The sequence below is a fragment of the Oryzias latipes genome, chromosome 17 (assembly GCF_002234675.1).
Source record: "Oryzias latipes chromosome 17, ASM223467v1".
Classification (NCBI taxonomy): domain Eukaryota; kingdom Metazoa; phylum Chordata; class Actinopteri; order Beloniformes; family Adrianichthyidae; genus Oryzias; species Oryzias latipes.
Window position 1 is genome coordinate 14,947,535 of NC_019875.2, and position 15,338 is coordinate 14,962,872.

At 39.3% G+C, this 15,338-nt stretch overlaps 1 protein-coding gene across 1 annotated transcript in view; it reads left to right on the forward strand.

The window, feature by feature from the left end:
* Positions 1-345: 345 nt before the first annotated feature.
* LOC101168242 (probable G-protein coupled receptor 158) overlaps positions 346-15,338 on the forward strand; it is a 93,734-nt gene continuing 78,741 nt past the window's right edge. Inside the window, exons 1-2 of the mRNA XM_023965158.1 lie at positions 346-1,618; positions 13,197-13,302. Coding sequence (XP_023820926.1) covers positions 792-1,618; positions 13,197-13,302 — 933 coding nt within the window. The 5' untranslated portion in view covers positions 346-791. The remainder of the gene's footprint in view (positions 1,619-13,196; positions 13,303-15,338) is intronic.

Sequence of the window (15,338 nt, forward strand, 5' to 3'; positions counted from 1 at the left end):
AAAAAGGAAATTAGTAAAATTAAGAGATTTGATAAGAAAGAGAACACAATTTTTATTGTTCCTTATTTCTTATATTTTTACATTTAATCATCTTGTTTTTGCTAAAGTTGGGAGTGTTTGAGTGTTAAAATCTGGCAACAGTGAACTGAAACAAACACTAGAACATTAGTTTATTTAATTTACCTGAGTAAAAGTCATCCAAACAGGTCTTTTTGGCTTAAATAATTATACATAAAAGATGTTTTTAAAATATTTTATCTCCCAGTCAGCTTGCACCTCCTCCTCTCCTCTTAATCACCACCTCCACCCTCGCGTTTCTTCCCACAGGCGCCTCTTTCAGCACCGGGCAGCTCCCGTCGCTCCTACGCTCCGCCCTCCTCCGGCAGACAGGCGGTGAGAAACAACCACACACGCTGGTGAGCATTTCGCTTCAGACGTTTATGGGGAGGGAGAGAACTTCACCTACAATTTGCTCCGATCTTCGTCATCTCAAACGGGTTGAAAATTGAGGAGGATGCGCGCAGCATGGATGGATGGAGAGGGGGGTCCATAGCCTAAGTGCGTCGGGGATGTTGTTTACATAACAATTGAGGAGGAACCGTTTCTAAAGGAAATAAATGAAACGAAAGTCTGTTTTTCCAGAGTATAGATGCCCGGATGAGCAGTGTGGATTGGGTAGGATTTGTATGAATTAAGCTTAAAAGTGGTGCTGATCGCTTGACGGATCTGTCGAAAGAGATCAGGTATTATTAGTGATGCGCGCCACAGTATCTCCTCAGTGAGAAGGAACCATGGCTTTCTTTGTGGTCCCGCTGCTTCTCCAAACGGGTTTCGTTCTGGGTTCAAACTACGGCTATGTGGAGTGGTCAGACAGCGACAGAGACTACAAGTACCCCTCTGACTTAACCACTCAGAGCGCAAGCAGGGAGCCGCCCCAGAGCCCAACCGCGCACCTGCTTCCAGTGACCGAGCGCGCCGTTGTTGCGCACAAAATAGAGGAGGACTTGCCCCGGGTCGTGACCGCTTTCCTGCACACCGGGGACTCCTCTGCATTGAGGCAGGTCAACTGTTCGCGGAGGTACGAGCTCAGCAGCCTGCGTGGGGACCTCCACGTTGCCTCCCACTACTCGCTCCACAGCATTCTTGACACGGTGGCGCACGCCACAAACTTCCTGAACATGATCCTGCAAGCAAACAGGTCCCGCGAGCATGCGTTACGCAGAGACATCCACTGGTACCACGCGCTGGTGCAGAGCATCCTCGAGGGAGACCCCAAAATCCACAGGGCGGTGGTGACCCTGCACACTGACGCACCGACCCCGGGGCCCCACGTTTTCCTGCAGGCGACGAGGGCTGAGGACGAGTTGGTGCTGCAGGACTTTTCCAGCTCTGCGCACCGCCAGCTGAAGACCAGGAGCCCGGAGTCTGACTGGTTCAACGACTTTAGGGATGGAAGGAGACCCCACGGCCACAGTGGAAGTTACCTTCTGAAGAAGAACCAAATCAAGTGGTCTGCCCCATATCTGGAGTGTGACCATGGGACGTTTGTGCCTTACTGGCTGCTTACATTGTCTGCTGCATTCTATGGGCTGAAGAGCAACTCGGCTCTCGAGTTCAGGTAAGAACTGAGAAGTTTTCCTACACTTTTGTTGGAAAAATAATGACATTTAATGCAATCAAGAATCCTGCTGCTGCAGTTACACACTAAAAACTCCAAAATAACCCAAGTTAGGTTGTTTTTAAACCAAACTCCCAAAAGGGTCTGACTTTTTCTGGGTTGTTTCATCTCAGAAACAATTGGGTTAAAATGAAACCTTCAAAATTAATATTGCTCAAAAAAGTAACCCAAAAATATGCCCCAACATGAACAACCCAAATACATCAGGTTGAAGAAACAAACCTTTAATAGTGATGCTACTTAAAGGATGAAACGATTCCATCTTTCACAGACACTTTCTCTTTTAATAAGCGCATCTGTCAAAGCTGTACATCTCCACTGTTGCAGCGATCGTGTAATGAATACTATAGCTTTTACACAATGCGTTTATGAGGGAATCTATATGGGCTGGCTGTAGTTACAGGGGTGGGAGGATAGGAGGGAGGGCACTTATAGGTGCACAAAAACACCCATGGATCTCTTGTTTCAAGGCTCCAACCTGAGAGCATCTGGAAATGATCGATACGATTATGAATAAACAAGGAGATGAGGCCTTAATTGCATCAAAATTATATAAACAGCTTTTAACTCAGAATTAGTATGCAAATTCTTATGTCAGTCTGAAAAAACGAAGACTTATTTCTGTTTTGAAGTTATGCCGTCAGTACATACGTTTATTTAAGTTTTTAGGCGACAAGTTTGGTGATGTTTAAAAAAACAACCTGTCCAGTTACCTGAACATAAGTTTTTACACAAAACTTGGAGGAGTGGGAGGAATATTATAACCTCAACCAATTATGCTTTACTTAAACATTTTACTAACTAGTTTTTTACTTATTATGACACTGAGTCGTCACACAAATTGTTCACTGTTAAAAACTAACTTTCATTGTATAAATGCTTCTGAACAAACTAGGTATTTTTAATGATTAAAAAAAAAGAAACATGACCCGTTTGGAGTCCTGAATGTAGACATTGGAAAAATTGCGTCAGGAAAAAAGACTCAAGCTCTGATCAGTTAAGAATCTTTTATTGCCTTTAGTAACTGTAAAGCACAGTGGTGGGAGATAGAATATGTGGGATAAGTTTTGCTGGAGTTGGAGTTGGTCATTTTAGTGCCAGTGACTTAGAGGCCATGTCACACACCCACTACGTACATTCTGTGCATTTTCCATCTATGAAATTTAAGTTTTTTGTAATACATGTGTGTTTCTTGCATCCGTCATTTGTCGATGTGCACAGATGTCAGTAGAGGGTTTCGGCTGATAGGTTTTTACACTAATGTGATTTTGTGGTCACTTGAGAATTTTCCAGGTTACATGTAATTTACATAGTTTACATGCAATTATTACGTAAATCTTACACAATTGTGAGTGATTTTGTGGGGATTTGTGGCTAATTTGTGTCTTTCCCTGACCGGTTCACGTATGTCTAACAGGCTTTTCATGCATGTACCACTGATGTATAACTTTCATCGTGCATATACGTACATATCACGTTAAAATCATGTAATTGATGCACAAAGCACTAATGAATTACATAATAACAGCACAATAATCACACAGGGTTCATATTCTACATTGATTTACGTGTTCTTTGCGTGGTTTATTCGTACTTCTTCCGTGGTTTTAATGTGGTTCATTCGTGATACATCTGTGAATATTTCACGTACAGACCACAACCTTTCTCACTCTTCCACAGATATGCACGTATGACCAATTAACATCCGTGTAATTTGTGCAAAATGTACCTAGTGGCTGTGTGACACGGGCTTAAAACAGATGTGTGATGAAACATAATCTCCTGGTGAACTAATTTCAGTATTTGAGTGTCAGGAGTGCATGTGTGTGTGAGTGGCTCTGCAACAGACTGGCAATCTGTTCAGGATGTACCTCGCCTTCTTCCAACATTAAGTGTGTTGCCTCTAGCAACCCCTGACCCCTGTTTATGGACAATGTCCAGAATGGAAACATAAGGTCCCTTTTAGAGAATCTTAGTTGCTCCCAATAATGGATTCAAACCCAAATTTAAAAGTCTCAGTGCAAACACTCTACCACTAGCACAATGAAATGCCCCTTGCCTTCCATGATAATTGTTAGTAAACACAAATATCTGTCACTGCAAGACACTTTGAACACACCGACTTACTACAAAGAATGCTCGGAGGTTTGGGCTACCGTCAGTTGGGGCTCAACCTGGCAACTGCCAACCACAAGTCCCTGAGCAAAATGCTGCATCACCGCCCGCCTGCTATGGAGACAGTGACTGTTGGAGTCCTCTCCCATTGACAGGTAGCTACTTTCATCGTTTTAAAGAACCATAATCGCTGTACCATGACAAAACACATGTTCCTTTTTAAAATCAGCCTTCTCACAGTTTTCAATTATGGCTTTTCTAAAGAACCCCTCAGGCATTTAAAGCAGCTGGAGAAAACTTAAACATCTCCCTTACAGAGCTCGTGAATGTTAAGGTTGCTATTCATGTGGAGTCTGTTTGTGATGCAGTGGTTGTTGCCATAAATGATGGGTTTACCCATCTGGGATATTACCCAAATAAAACCACATGTGCTATTAGTTCACAGAAATGCACCACTTGCTTGTTTCTGCAGCCTGGGGCAACTAACACCGAGTGCAACTAAATAAATTCAGCTGTTGGATTCGTATCTAAATTGATTCCTTATTTCAACCTGGTTGAGAGGGTGTTGAGTAAACGGAAATCTTTGACATATTTTCCAAATGCTTTATTTTGTTTCAGCTGCAGAAAAGTTGCAAAAAAAAATCTCTGTAAAGCAGAGGAAGAGGTCAGAGAATAACAGGAATTCATCTGCACAATCTTTAAAATATGAAGCCATGCTTCAACAGCTGACCAGTGAATAATTATTTTTATTGCACTTGAGCTGGAAATTTAATCCATCCTGCGATATTCTATACTTTTCTCTTCCGCTTTAAGGTCTCAAGGGTTTGCAGCCTGTTGAAGCTTCCATGAATTAAGAGACATCCTGTGCCACAGAGACAAGCCACAAACTCACCAATACTTGATAGAAATTTTAAAAATCACTTTAGGATTTTTGTTTCAAACCTTAACAGTACACTTGCACTAAACATGCTTGTTGTGTCAAATGAAAATTACATTATATACTGTTTTAATTAAATATAATTAATTGTAGAACTTGTGTTTTTTAGTCTCAGGGATAGAGCCAATTTATGTTCATGCACAGAACCACAGATTTTATATAAATATTTTAAAGACCCACTTCGATGAAAATTGTGTTTTTGGTGTTTTTAGCATGTTCTTCCAGTATTTTTCTAAAGATGAAGGACATGTATTAAGAAAATTAAGCTTAAATAATTGAAAATCAGGAGCAGATGCGACTGTTAGTGTATACAGGTGTATGGGTGTGTGGTTCTGTGACTGACTGGCGACCTGTCTAGTTCAGTTTTAGAAATGATTTTGTAAAAGTATAATATTACAGCAAGATTTGGCTGCTTTTACAGACCTTCACATTCCTAAAGGTTATTTTAATCCTATTGAATGGAGTTGTTACTTTCCATTGTTGCTCAAATACATGCTCAATACAGGTGATCACATCAAAACTCTTTTATGTAATGTAGTATATTGACCAGTATTAAAATTATCATGAAAAATTGGTCTTATTGAACTGATGTGACCCAAACTGCATGATGACAATATAAAATAATTAGACAATTTCATAAGTATTAAATTTTTCTTATGTTTTCTGTATGGAGCATTGAGACTAACGTGATTGCGAAGTGGTGTTACACAAAGAAACTAAATTAAATTGAAGTGGAAATATGTCAAAGGATTTTGTTCTTTAGGGCAACTGGTCTTTAATCACAAGAAGACATTTCAAACGTTTCTTATCTGAGCAGCGTTTAATGCATTTAATTTCCTATGAAAATGTTTCTCTGTAACCCTTGTGCTATCCAAGGCACTTAAACATTGGGAGTGGGGCCATCTAGACCAGTGTTTTCCAACCTTCTTTGAACCAAGGCACACTTTATCTTTGACAACACCAGCATCCAAAAATTAAAAAAGGAAAAACTCTATAGTCTATATTGATGTACAGTTCCTCCACAATCTCACGTGCATTTTTGTGATAATTGTGGCACATAAAGCTTGAAGTTGTAGCTGTCTTTTGTAAAAGTTGTAATAAAAGTTAAGTTAGTTTTCAGTAATAATTTTCAACTAAATTATTTGAAATTTTACCCTGGTAGTTGTTTTTTCCTCCAGTTTTTTAACATGGAATTTTATGTAACCTCACTAAAAAACAAATATATTCCTTTAAAATAGTGATTTATTTTTTAAATATTTTTTAGATGTTGGTGCAAAGGCAACAGTAAGCTTTGAACAGTATCATCACAATATGTTTGATGAATTTTACACAAAAATACTAAAATTACATTTCTTTTCTGTAGCCACACAAAAAGTGAAGATGTTGAAGTTTTATTAGTTTTCTTTTGTCTTAATCAAATATGAAGTCTTTGAAGACTTTAACAAACCTGTTTTATTTCTTTTTAGATGATTAAATTTTTTCAATTTAGTTTAATTGTGTCTGTTGGCCACTTCACCTTAATCCTGTTTCTAAAATGTTGTTATTACTTCTTCTTAAGCTTAACTTTTCATTTTTCCAAAGTGACTGAAGTCTGAAAGCGACTTTGTCCTTCAATCCAGACATTATTAGAAAAGTGTTTCAGTTAGAAAGATGACTTGGACCAAACTCTGGGATGTTTGGCTGTTAATAAACACAAACCTTGAAGGAGAACTAAACTGTTGACCTCTGATTTCATCAAAAAGATTGGTAACGCTTTATAATAAGAGTCCTTAATAGACTATTTATAAGACATTACCAAGTCCTTAAAAAGATTTAAAAAATATTTGATGTGTGTTCGTTGTGGTTTCAAGACATTTAATAGGGAAGACTCATTGTAGCGCAGAGATGCTGTCACTTTAACACGATGCATCATGGGAGATGTATTGCAAAAACTGACGCCGAAGCTAGAAAGACTCGCGTCTCTGAGCTTTTTTATTTTGATCCGTTTTTCTACGGTCTGACACCGGATCCCGCGGAAAGATACACCGCTAAAGACGAGCTTTAGCTGTTATTTGTGTTGGAACTGAGAGATTTTACGAGCTAAATCGGAACAAGGAAGTGAAGACTTTAACCACTTCTGATTGGTCAGACTGATGATGTATGATTAGGAGTCCAAGAATGATTGACAGAGACAGTTAAATGGGCGGGACTTTTCCGAAAACAGAGCTGAAGCTGCAGCTAAATCGCTGTATGGTCATTCTTATCAAAGTGTCTTTAATAGAATCAACAGAAAGAAAAAAGTATTTTATGATCTTTCATATTCCTAACTACTCAGTGTTTTATCAGGGCCTGTTTGGACGAACAAAGAGCTGATATCCTGGAGATGGTAAATGTGTTTAGATCAGTGAAAATGGGTAATTTCTCACGGCACACCTGACCATATCTCACAGCACACTAGTGTGGCGCGGCACACCGGTTGGAAAACACTGATCTAGACCCTACAAGACAGTGCGCTAAACCTTTTTTCTTCAATGATTTGTGATCTTCATTGGTGTCCATGGATTTAGGGCTGTGACGATAACCGCATCACCGCATCACCGCGGTGATGAGGTCATCACCGCGGTGATGATCCCATCACCGCATCACCGCACGTTTTGTTTTTTGGTTAAGTTTTGCATATGGCGCGTGAATGGAGCTATAATAAACACATTCATCTTTCCTGATAATTGACTTTTTCCACTAGTCCTGTGTTCAGACTTTCCTTCTTTTTTCAGACTGTTTTCTCCTTCTCTCCCACGGCTCTCTCTCATAGGCGCGCGCTCTCAGTGCCTCCGCTGCACGTGCCACGCGGCTCCCTTTACACACAGGAGCGCGCTTTCAGAAGCACACAAACTCATTCTACAACAGAAGTTTTCGTCTCGCGAGGAAATATGACAAATTTACTGCGTTCTAATCGTTAATTTACATTGTATTCATTTCCGTTTCAAGCTGCGTGCGTTCTTAAGGGCGCGCGACACGGCCGCCCGCCGGAGGATTTTGTGTGTGTAGGGAGGGGGGGGGGTTATTAGGGTTCACCTTCACTCCAAACATGAACGCGCACTATTAGATTTCCATGAATATCACTACATGTTTTGTTTGGGAACAATTTTTTGCAGCGTAACGTTACGTGTCTGTATAAACAAAGGCGGAGCCTCCTGCCCCGTGTTCTTCATGGCTACCGGAAAAGTGACAGTGTCTGCAGTCTGTTTATTTCTGGGCAATATTTAATATTCTGAGAAGATGTGTGTACCAAAGAGCACAGGTGAAGGCTCGCGTGCAGCTAGAGAACGGTCCGCTGCAGAGGGATCAACACGCACCCCCAACACACATGTGCGCACCTTCCTCCTACGTACATGCAGCGCTGACCCACACAGTCACAGTCAATCCACAACACCTATATGGGTTTTATATATAGTTAGTTCATTAGTTAGGTAGTAGTTAGTTGTTACTGTTATTTTATAATAAAGAATACTACGTTGTAATTGTATTTATTACTGATGCGGCCGCCGGGGGATTTTCTTTTTTTTTTTGGGGGGGGGGGGTTTAACCGCGGTTAACCGCGACACCGCGCCCCCTGGTGGTTCATCACCGCGGTAATGAAAAATCCGACACCGTCACAGCTCTACATGGATTACATGAAATCTTCTCCACCTTTATCCACCTTTGCCATGGTAGGGATAACTCCTCAATGTAAGGATCAGGTTATCTGGACCCCATAGGATAGCACAAGGGTTAAAACAGAAAGAACAGAAAATGAATATCTCATAAAACAAAAGTCATGACAAGTGTTCTTCGAGATTACTAAGAACTACTTTTCTTGCTTTAAGTGGGGTATTTTTAGGTCAGTAAATGCTGGATCAGCAGAATGAACTGTGCATTTTAGTAAGTGAACATCATATTTACTGTAGATGTGTTCAGCGTCTCTCCACACTGCACGCTCTGTAACTGGCTGCTTCTTCTTCCAAATCCCAGTCCTATGATAAGATCCTAAAAATAGAAAGTTGATTGGCTGTGGACAGAAAAGCCACTGGATGTTTACATAATGTATTCTCCATCTCCTCCCCACAAGCCAAAATCCTAATAAGTTTATTTAGCAACATTTTGAAAAAACTTTGTATTTAGCTTCCTGATGAGGAATACCAAAAACCTTCCTCCAAAGCTAAATAAACTTATTTTTTTTTCTGCTTAAGCTGCTCTAATAATGTTGTCTAGTCTTACAGAGGTGGCTCGATTCAGTGGTGCAACATGCAGAAATTTGGCAAAAACCCACTAAAACAGAAGCAGCAACAGCTAAAAAGCAATCGTGTCATAACTGTGAGAATTGTGCCCTTTGGATTTGCTTATTTACATATTTTCTTGGTTCATGAAATGTCCTGTTTTCAGACTTGTTTCCACCTGTCACAGTCTGCTTTCACCCATTTCATTTCAGTTACTCATCTTCAGTGTGTTCTAGTGCCTGCTTTTCAGGTCATCTGCTTTGTAGGGCTGTGGATTGTTACGTAGGTACCGATCCAATCTGATTCACGAATAAAGATCAACAATTCCCAGATCGAACCACGGTTCTCACTATTTAATCTAAATATGTCTGAATTGTGGTTACTGGATGCATGACAATTAATATGTATTCAAACACCAGCACCTTTATTTAAAGCAGGACATCAAAATCACCAAAACACAAAGATTTTAAAAGAAATAAATTATATATGTCACTACAAATAATGTCAAATGTTTTTCTGATAACTTCCTGGTTAACTTTAGCAGTAAACAAAACATTAACACCCCTGTTGTTAACAACAAATCCTGAATCTTCAGTTTTTCAAAGTGTTGCTGACTATAGAGTCCTAGTAAATAGATGACATGAAGATAGTAAATAAAGACACGGCAACACCTACATAAAAACTAGAAATGAGTCTCAGTGTTTTAAACAGACATTTTTACAAAATTACTTACATTAATACTTTTTTTATCTTTTGAAAACATTGATCACAGGGTCTTTGTACTATTCTTAAATTCATATTCATCTTTTTTTTAATTCTGTTTTTTTTAATTCAAATTTATTTATTTTAATATATTTAAAACAATTTTTTTTTTGAGAACTTATGTCAATAAACTGAACTTTTTTTAATCTACGAAATACACTTAGTAGCTTTATTTTGAAAATGAGTAACTTCACCGACACTTTAAAAGAAAAGTTTTATTTCTTCCTGTGACAGTAGCGCATTCGGTTTGTATAGTTTATATATTTAAAATCCAAAATAATTTTCATTTTAGAGCTATATTTATGTTACCTTAAGTGTATTTTTACACTCAATTTGATTTATAAAGATTGTGAATCACTTATCTTGGATGTCACAAATATTCATACTTTCGAAAACAGATTGAGAACATCCAAGTATTCGGATACTCGTTTCAGCCCTCATGCTTTTACACCCCCTTTGTTTTTTTCTCTTTCAATTCAATTTTCAATTCAATTTTATTTGTATAGCCCAAAATCACAACAACAGTCGTCTCGATGGGCTTCGAAGTAAAACATTAACTCAAAAGGATTATGAATACAAAGAGTTCAATAGGAAAATACTAAAATGAACTAACAAACTGACTAAGCTATACTTGCATCCCTGCTCTTAGACCCCCCTTCGCGGTAAGGAAAAACTCCCCAAAAAAAAAACGGATTCCGGAAAAACGAAGAAACCTCAGGGGTGCCCACATGAAGGAGGGATCCTCCCCCAGGACAGACAGGCGATTTACCAGAACTCTTAGAGAAGAATTAACTTATCTAAATCTACAACTACATATATAAAAGTCCAGCAGACGAGCTTCATCCAGCCGTGGTTGGGGGGACAGTCAAAGGCGCGAGTCGAGCCGGAGACAGGAACCACAGCCAGGTGTAGGAGCAGGAGCAGAGGCGAGGTACTAGGTCAGGTACAGAGCAGAGACGAGCCAGAGATGAGCCAGAGGCAGGATCCACAGCCAGGTGTAGGAGCAGGAGCAGAGGCGAGGTAGACGGTCAGGAACTGGAGCACGGATGAGCCAACAGGAGTCTGGAAGCACTCCCACTCCCCAGGAGGGGAGAGGAAAAGAGGGACAATACATGAATCGCACTGCACCAAACAGAGGCATGGAGAACTAAATGATAAATTATGATCAAGAATAGAGGAGAGGAAGGGTAGAAGTAGAAAAGAAAAGAGGACAGAACCCCGGAGCACCATAGTTACCCCAGCTTCAACTTCTAGCAGCCTTTTAAAAGAAATAGTTATTAAGTTTAATTTAAACAAATTAACATTAAGTTAAATAATCTCTAAATACTAACTAGTCTGACAATAAGCCTGTCCAAAGAGGAATGTTTTCAGTCTAACTTTGAATGTAGAAACTGAGTCGGCCTCTCTTACATGAGCTGGGAGCTTATTCCATAAAACAGGGCCTTGATGGCTTCCTTTGCTTCATGGTTTTGACAAAATTTGAATTCATTCACTCAAGTTTTAGGCCTGGTTTCTTGACAAAAACACATAATGACATCTGTTACAGTATAACTTACAACTAATTGACCGGTGAGAAATAATCGAAAAGCAAAAATCCTTTCTGCGTAATTTATATAACACACAGAAACTATTCCCCTTTAATACAAAATGTCTGTGTTTGGTGGTTCAGAAATATAAAAATATACAACAAATGAATGCTGCAGTACAAACAAAATTGTATTTATCTCTACTTTTTTGCTGTGCATTTGATAACTTTAACACAGTTCATAAAATTCTGCTTCCTCTAAGCATTAAAACTGCTATTCATATTTTGTTCCTTGTTTACCAACTGTTTATATATTTGATAAGACATATTGGCCAGACACTTCTTTATGCTCACCCACTTCAGTTTGCAGGCAGATGGGAGAAACAGGTGTCACACTTTGCATCACAAAGAAGGAGAGAACACATTTAGGCCTCTCCTTTGTTTGAAGAACTCTAATGATCTCTAAACAGAAAAGAGGGTGTGTGTGTTCTTGTTTTTATAATCTCACCAGGACATTACGTAATCACAAACCCACCTACCTTTTCAGGACCCATCTTTATAAGAGTTGAAACCAGTTTCAATATTATTACTGTTGATTCAGGGCAAATCCATAAAAATATGTTTAGTGTTCACCTGTACAATCAAGGCCGGATATAGGCATGGGTGGGGGTGGGTGGGGGGGGTATGTTCCCCTAAATGCTGTGAATGTCCCATAAATGTGATGGCCCACAAAAATACGCAATTAGCCAAAAATCAAAACACAACAAAAATAGAAAAAATGAAAGGATGGACAAATGGACTGACATTAAAAGAAAAAAATATATAATTCCAGCCTCAACAGGGCTCAATTCAGTGTCCTACTTTTGCCTGTCCCAAACACAGCATTCGCAGAGAGTATTGTTAGGTAGAACATTTAACATAAAACTTAAAATTAATATCAAATAGATCAAAGTAGAAGATAGCTATATGAGTAGATAGAATGATATGATGATAGCAAGGTTTTCTAAGCATCTTAGGGACTCTGAAGGATGTGACACCTTAAACTCTCAGCACACACAGGCTTGCCCCGCCCCCAATGATCTACCGGCACCCTGTAGTGGGTCCAGTTAGATCCAGGTAGCACCGCGGGCACTTAACAAGGGTCATTGACATGCGCCAGGTGATCCTGGCCACAGTGGGTCCTGCACACAAAACCTGCTGTGGTTGGACCGCTTGGACCTTTGCTTTGGGTGCTGGGGCTGCACGGTGGCGCAGTGGTTAGCGCTCTTGCCTCACAGCAAGAAGGCCCCTGGTTCATGTCCCAGTTGGGGGACCTGAAACAGAACATCAACAGGGGACCTTTCTGTGTGGAGTTTGCATGTTCTCCCCTTGCATGCATGGGTTCTCTCTGGGGTCTCTGGCTTCCTCCCACTGAACAAAAACATGCTTCATAGGTTAATTGGCAACTCTAAATTGTCGCTAGGTGTGAGTGTGAGTGTGAGAGTGAATGGGTGTGTGATTGTGGCCGTGCAACAGACTGGTGAACAGTCCAGAGTGTACCCTGGTCGGGATAGGCTCTGCAGTCCCGTGAACCCAAAAGGGTTAAAACGGTAGAAAATGAATGGAAAGATTTAAATAACTTGGTATGGAAATACAATGTAAATAAATACTTTAAAAGGTAAGATGTTTATTCTAAAGGCTATTCCACTTTTTTATTGAGTTTTTTTGTATTCAGTCTTTGTTTAGTATTTCTATATTTTCATTTTTTTTATTGATTTAACCTTTACGTTTTACTGCACGTCTGTTATTTAAAAATATATACATCATATTTCACAACTTTGATAATATATCTGCTTACCACATACAGCGCTCATTCATAATTTTTTTTATTTACTAGCAAGGCTTTTTCTTCTTTGCATCATATCATAGGTTTACTCTCTGTTTTCATGTTCTTTTTCCTGACAGAGGTGTTGTTCGTGTGGACGTTAACCTGCAGAACTTGGACATCAACCAGTGCTCCAACAGTGGCTGGTTTGCTGGGACTCATCGTTGTAATCTCACCAGTATGGAAGTAGGTGTCTTTGACTTTTATATTAGTTTGCACCAAATAGGCAAAATCCATTTATTTGAAGAGTTTCGCAATTTAAGGAACCTTACAAATTGGTTTCACCATTTTGTGATCACCCCTCAGTAATATCCTAAAAACCTCTAACAGGCAGATTTGTTACAAATCCCACAGGCGCCTTAAGATAATACAACAGCATTTATTAATTAGACAAAATCTGCAGAAAAGCATCTTGATAATTTGAAACAAGTCCAGACTCTCCTAATAATCACACTAATAAACCCTACTGATATCGTTATAGTATATCTTTTTTTCTTTACTCTGACTGATCCTGATTATTAGAAAAGAATAGAGGTGTGTGAAATCTATCAAAATAAAGACCTGTCAACCTGCTCAAATAGATCCTGCTTACAGTTCTTGCATTGTTTTCCACACATTTGGATTAAATGTTCAGTTTTTATATATTTTTATAATTTGCCACATCACTTTCTAGTTCCTTATTGAAATGATTTGCACACACTTTTTTCATTTTTTAAATTATAAGTCTGCATCTATTTTGGCCTTCTTGACTTTTAGGGATTTGATTTCTAAAGTTAAAATCATTTGATTCATTCATTGATCTTTTTTTTCCCCAACCTCGCCAGCTGCTGTTGCTTAGCCTTTTGGATACTGGGATGACAGAGTTCTTGAGTCTTCTATCTTTGTCTCATATACAGATACAGAGTGAAATACTGCTCCTTTTAATAATAAAAATGTTTTTTGAGGGAGCAGAAAGAAGCCTGGGCTTGCTGCGGTCCTGGTCCTCTTTTACGGTCTAAAAAGCAGCTGAACAAAAGCTAGTGAACAACACCCCTGTCTGCTCAATTTGCTAATCTCAAGCTTTACATTACCTTCCTTTGTACAAAATATTTTTTTAACCTAAGGATTTAACTATTTAGGACACAGTACACAATAAAATGTGTTATAGTAGACATGATACCTCTGTTTAAAATCAGAAAAGTGGTGATGTGTTGTGGTCATTTACCACCAGTAAAGCAGTATGTCTGTTCTCAAATTTCCAGACTTTGCAGGACATGGATGAAAAAATCTTGGCACAATTATATGTCAAGTTACAAAGATTTTTTAGGTAAGGCTGGGATAAATCAAATCTAATCAGAGCAGAATCATCTCCCCCAAACTTCAAATTTAGACTCCTGCATACTCTCGTCTTTTCAATTTGTTTGTACATTTGTGAATCGTGAACCTTAAATAAGGACACCCAGAGACGAAATTGAGACTCGTGAAATGAGATGCTACGGAAGAATTTTCGAACATGTCATACAAGGACCACATCACCAATAAGGAGGTGTGCAACAAAATATCTACAGCCATCAGTTCACATGCCAGTCTCCTGCAAAGAAAATAAAATAATAATAAAAATCAATTTCAATTGTTTGGTGCCTTTTTTGGAACCCAAGGTTGTAATACAGGAGATAAAAAAAACAATCAACAGGCAGCAGCACAGTTGTAATATATACTAAGTTATTCAGTTAAAATAGCCCAAAGAAGTCAAGTTATGGGCGGGGGGGAGGAGGATATGCAAGTCGGAAATGGTGGTTTTTAGCTTTATGGTGAATGTGGGAGAAAGCCAGTGTTTCTGAAGTCAGGGAATTACAGTGCTGGGTAGCAGAGCAGATGAATGCTCTGCTCCCCACTACTCACCTCGTCACCAAGTGAGTAGTGAAAGATCTTTCACCTCCTGAAAGATCTGAGGGAACGGGTGCATGTTGCAACGTGAACAAGGTCAGACAGGTATGGAGGGGCAACATTATAGATTGATTTAAAGGTCAGGAGAAGTATTTTATACATAATCCGGTGTGAAATAGGGACCCAATAGAGCTGCTGCAGAACAGGTGTTATTTGTTTGACATATGGTGTTTGTGAAACCAATGGCAGAGAGTCTTTCTTGGAGGATGGTATGAGAGATGGTGTCAAAAGCAGAGCTCATATTGAGCAGTAGGCAAATGACTTGGCATGGACACATGGCAAGATCAAATGGCCTA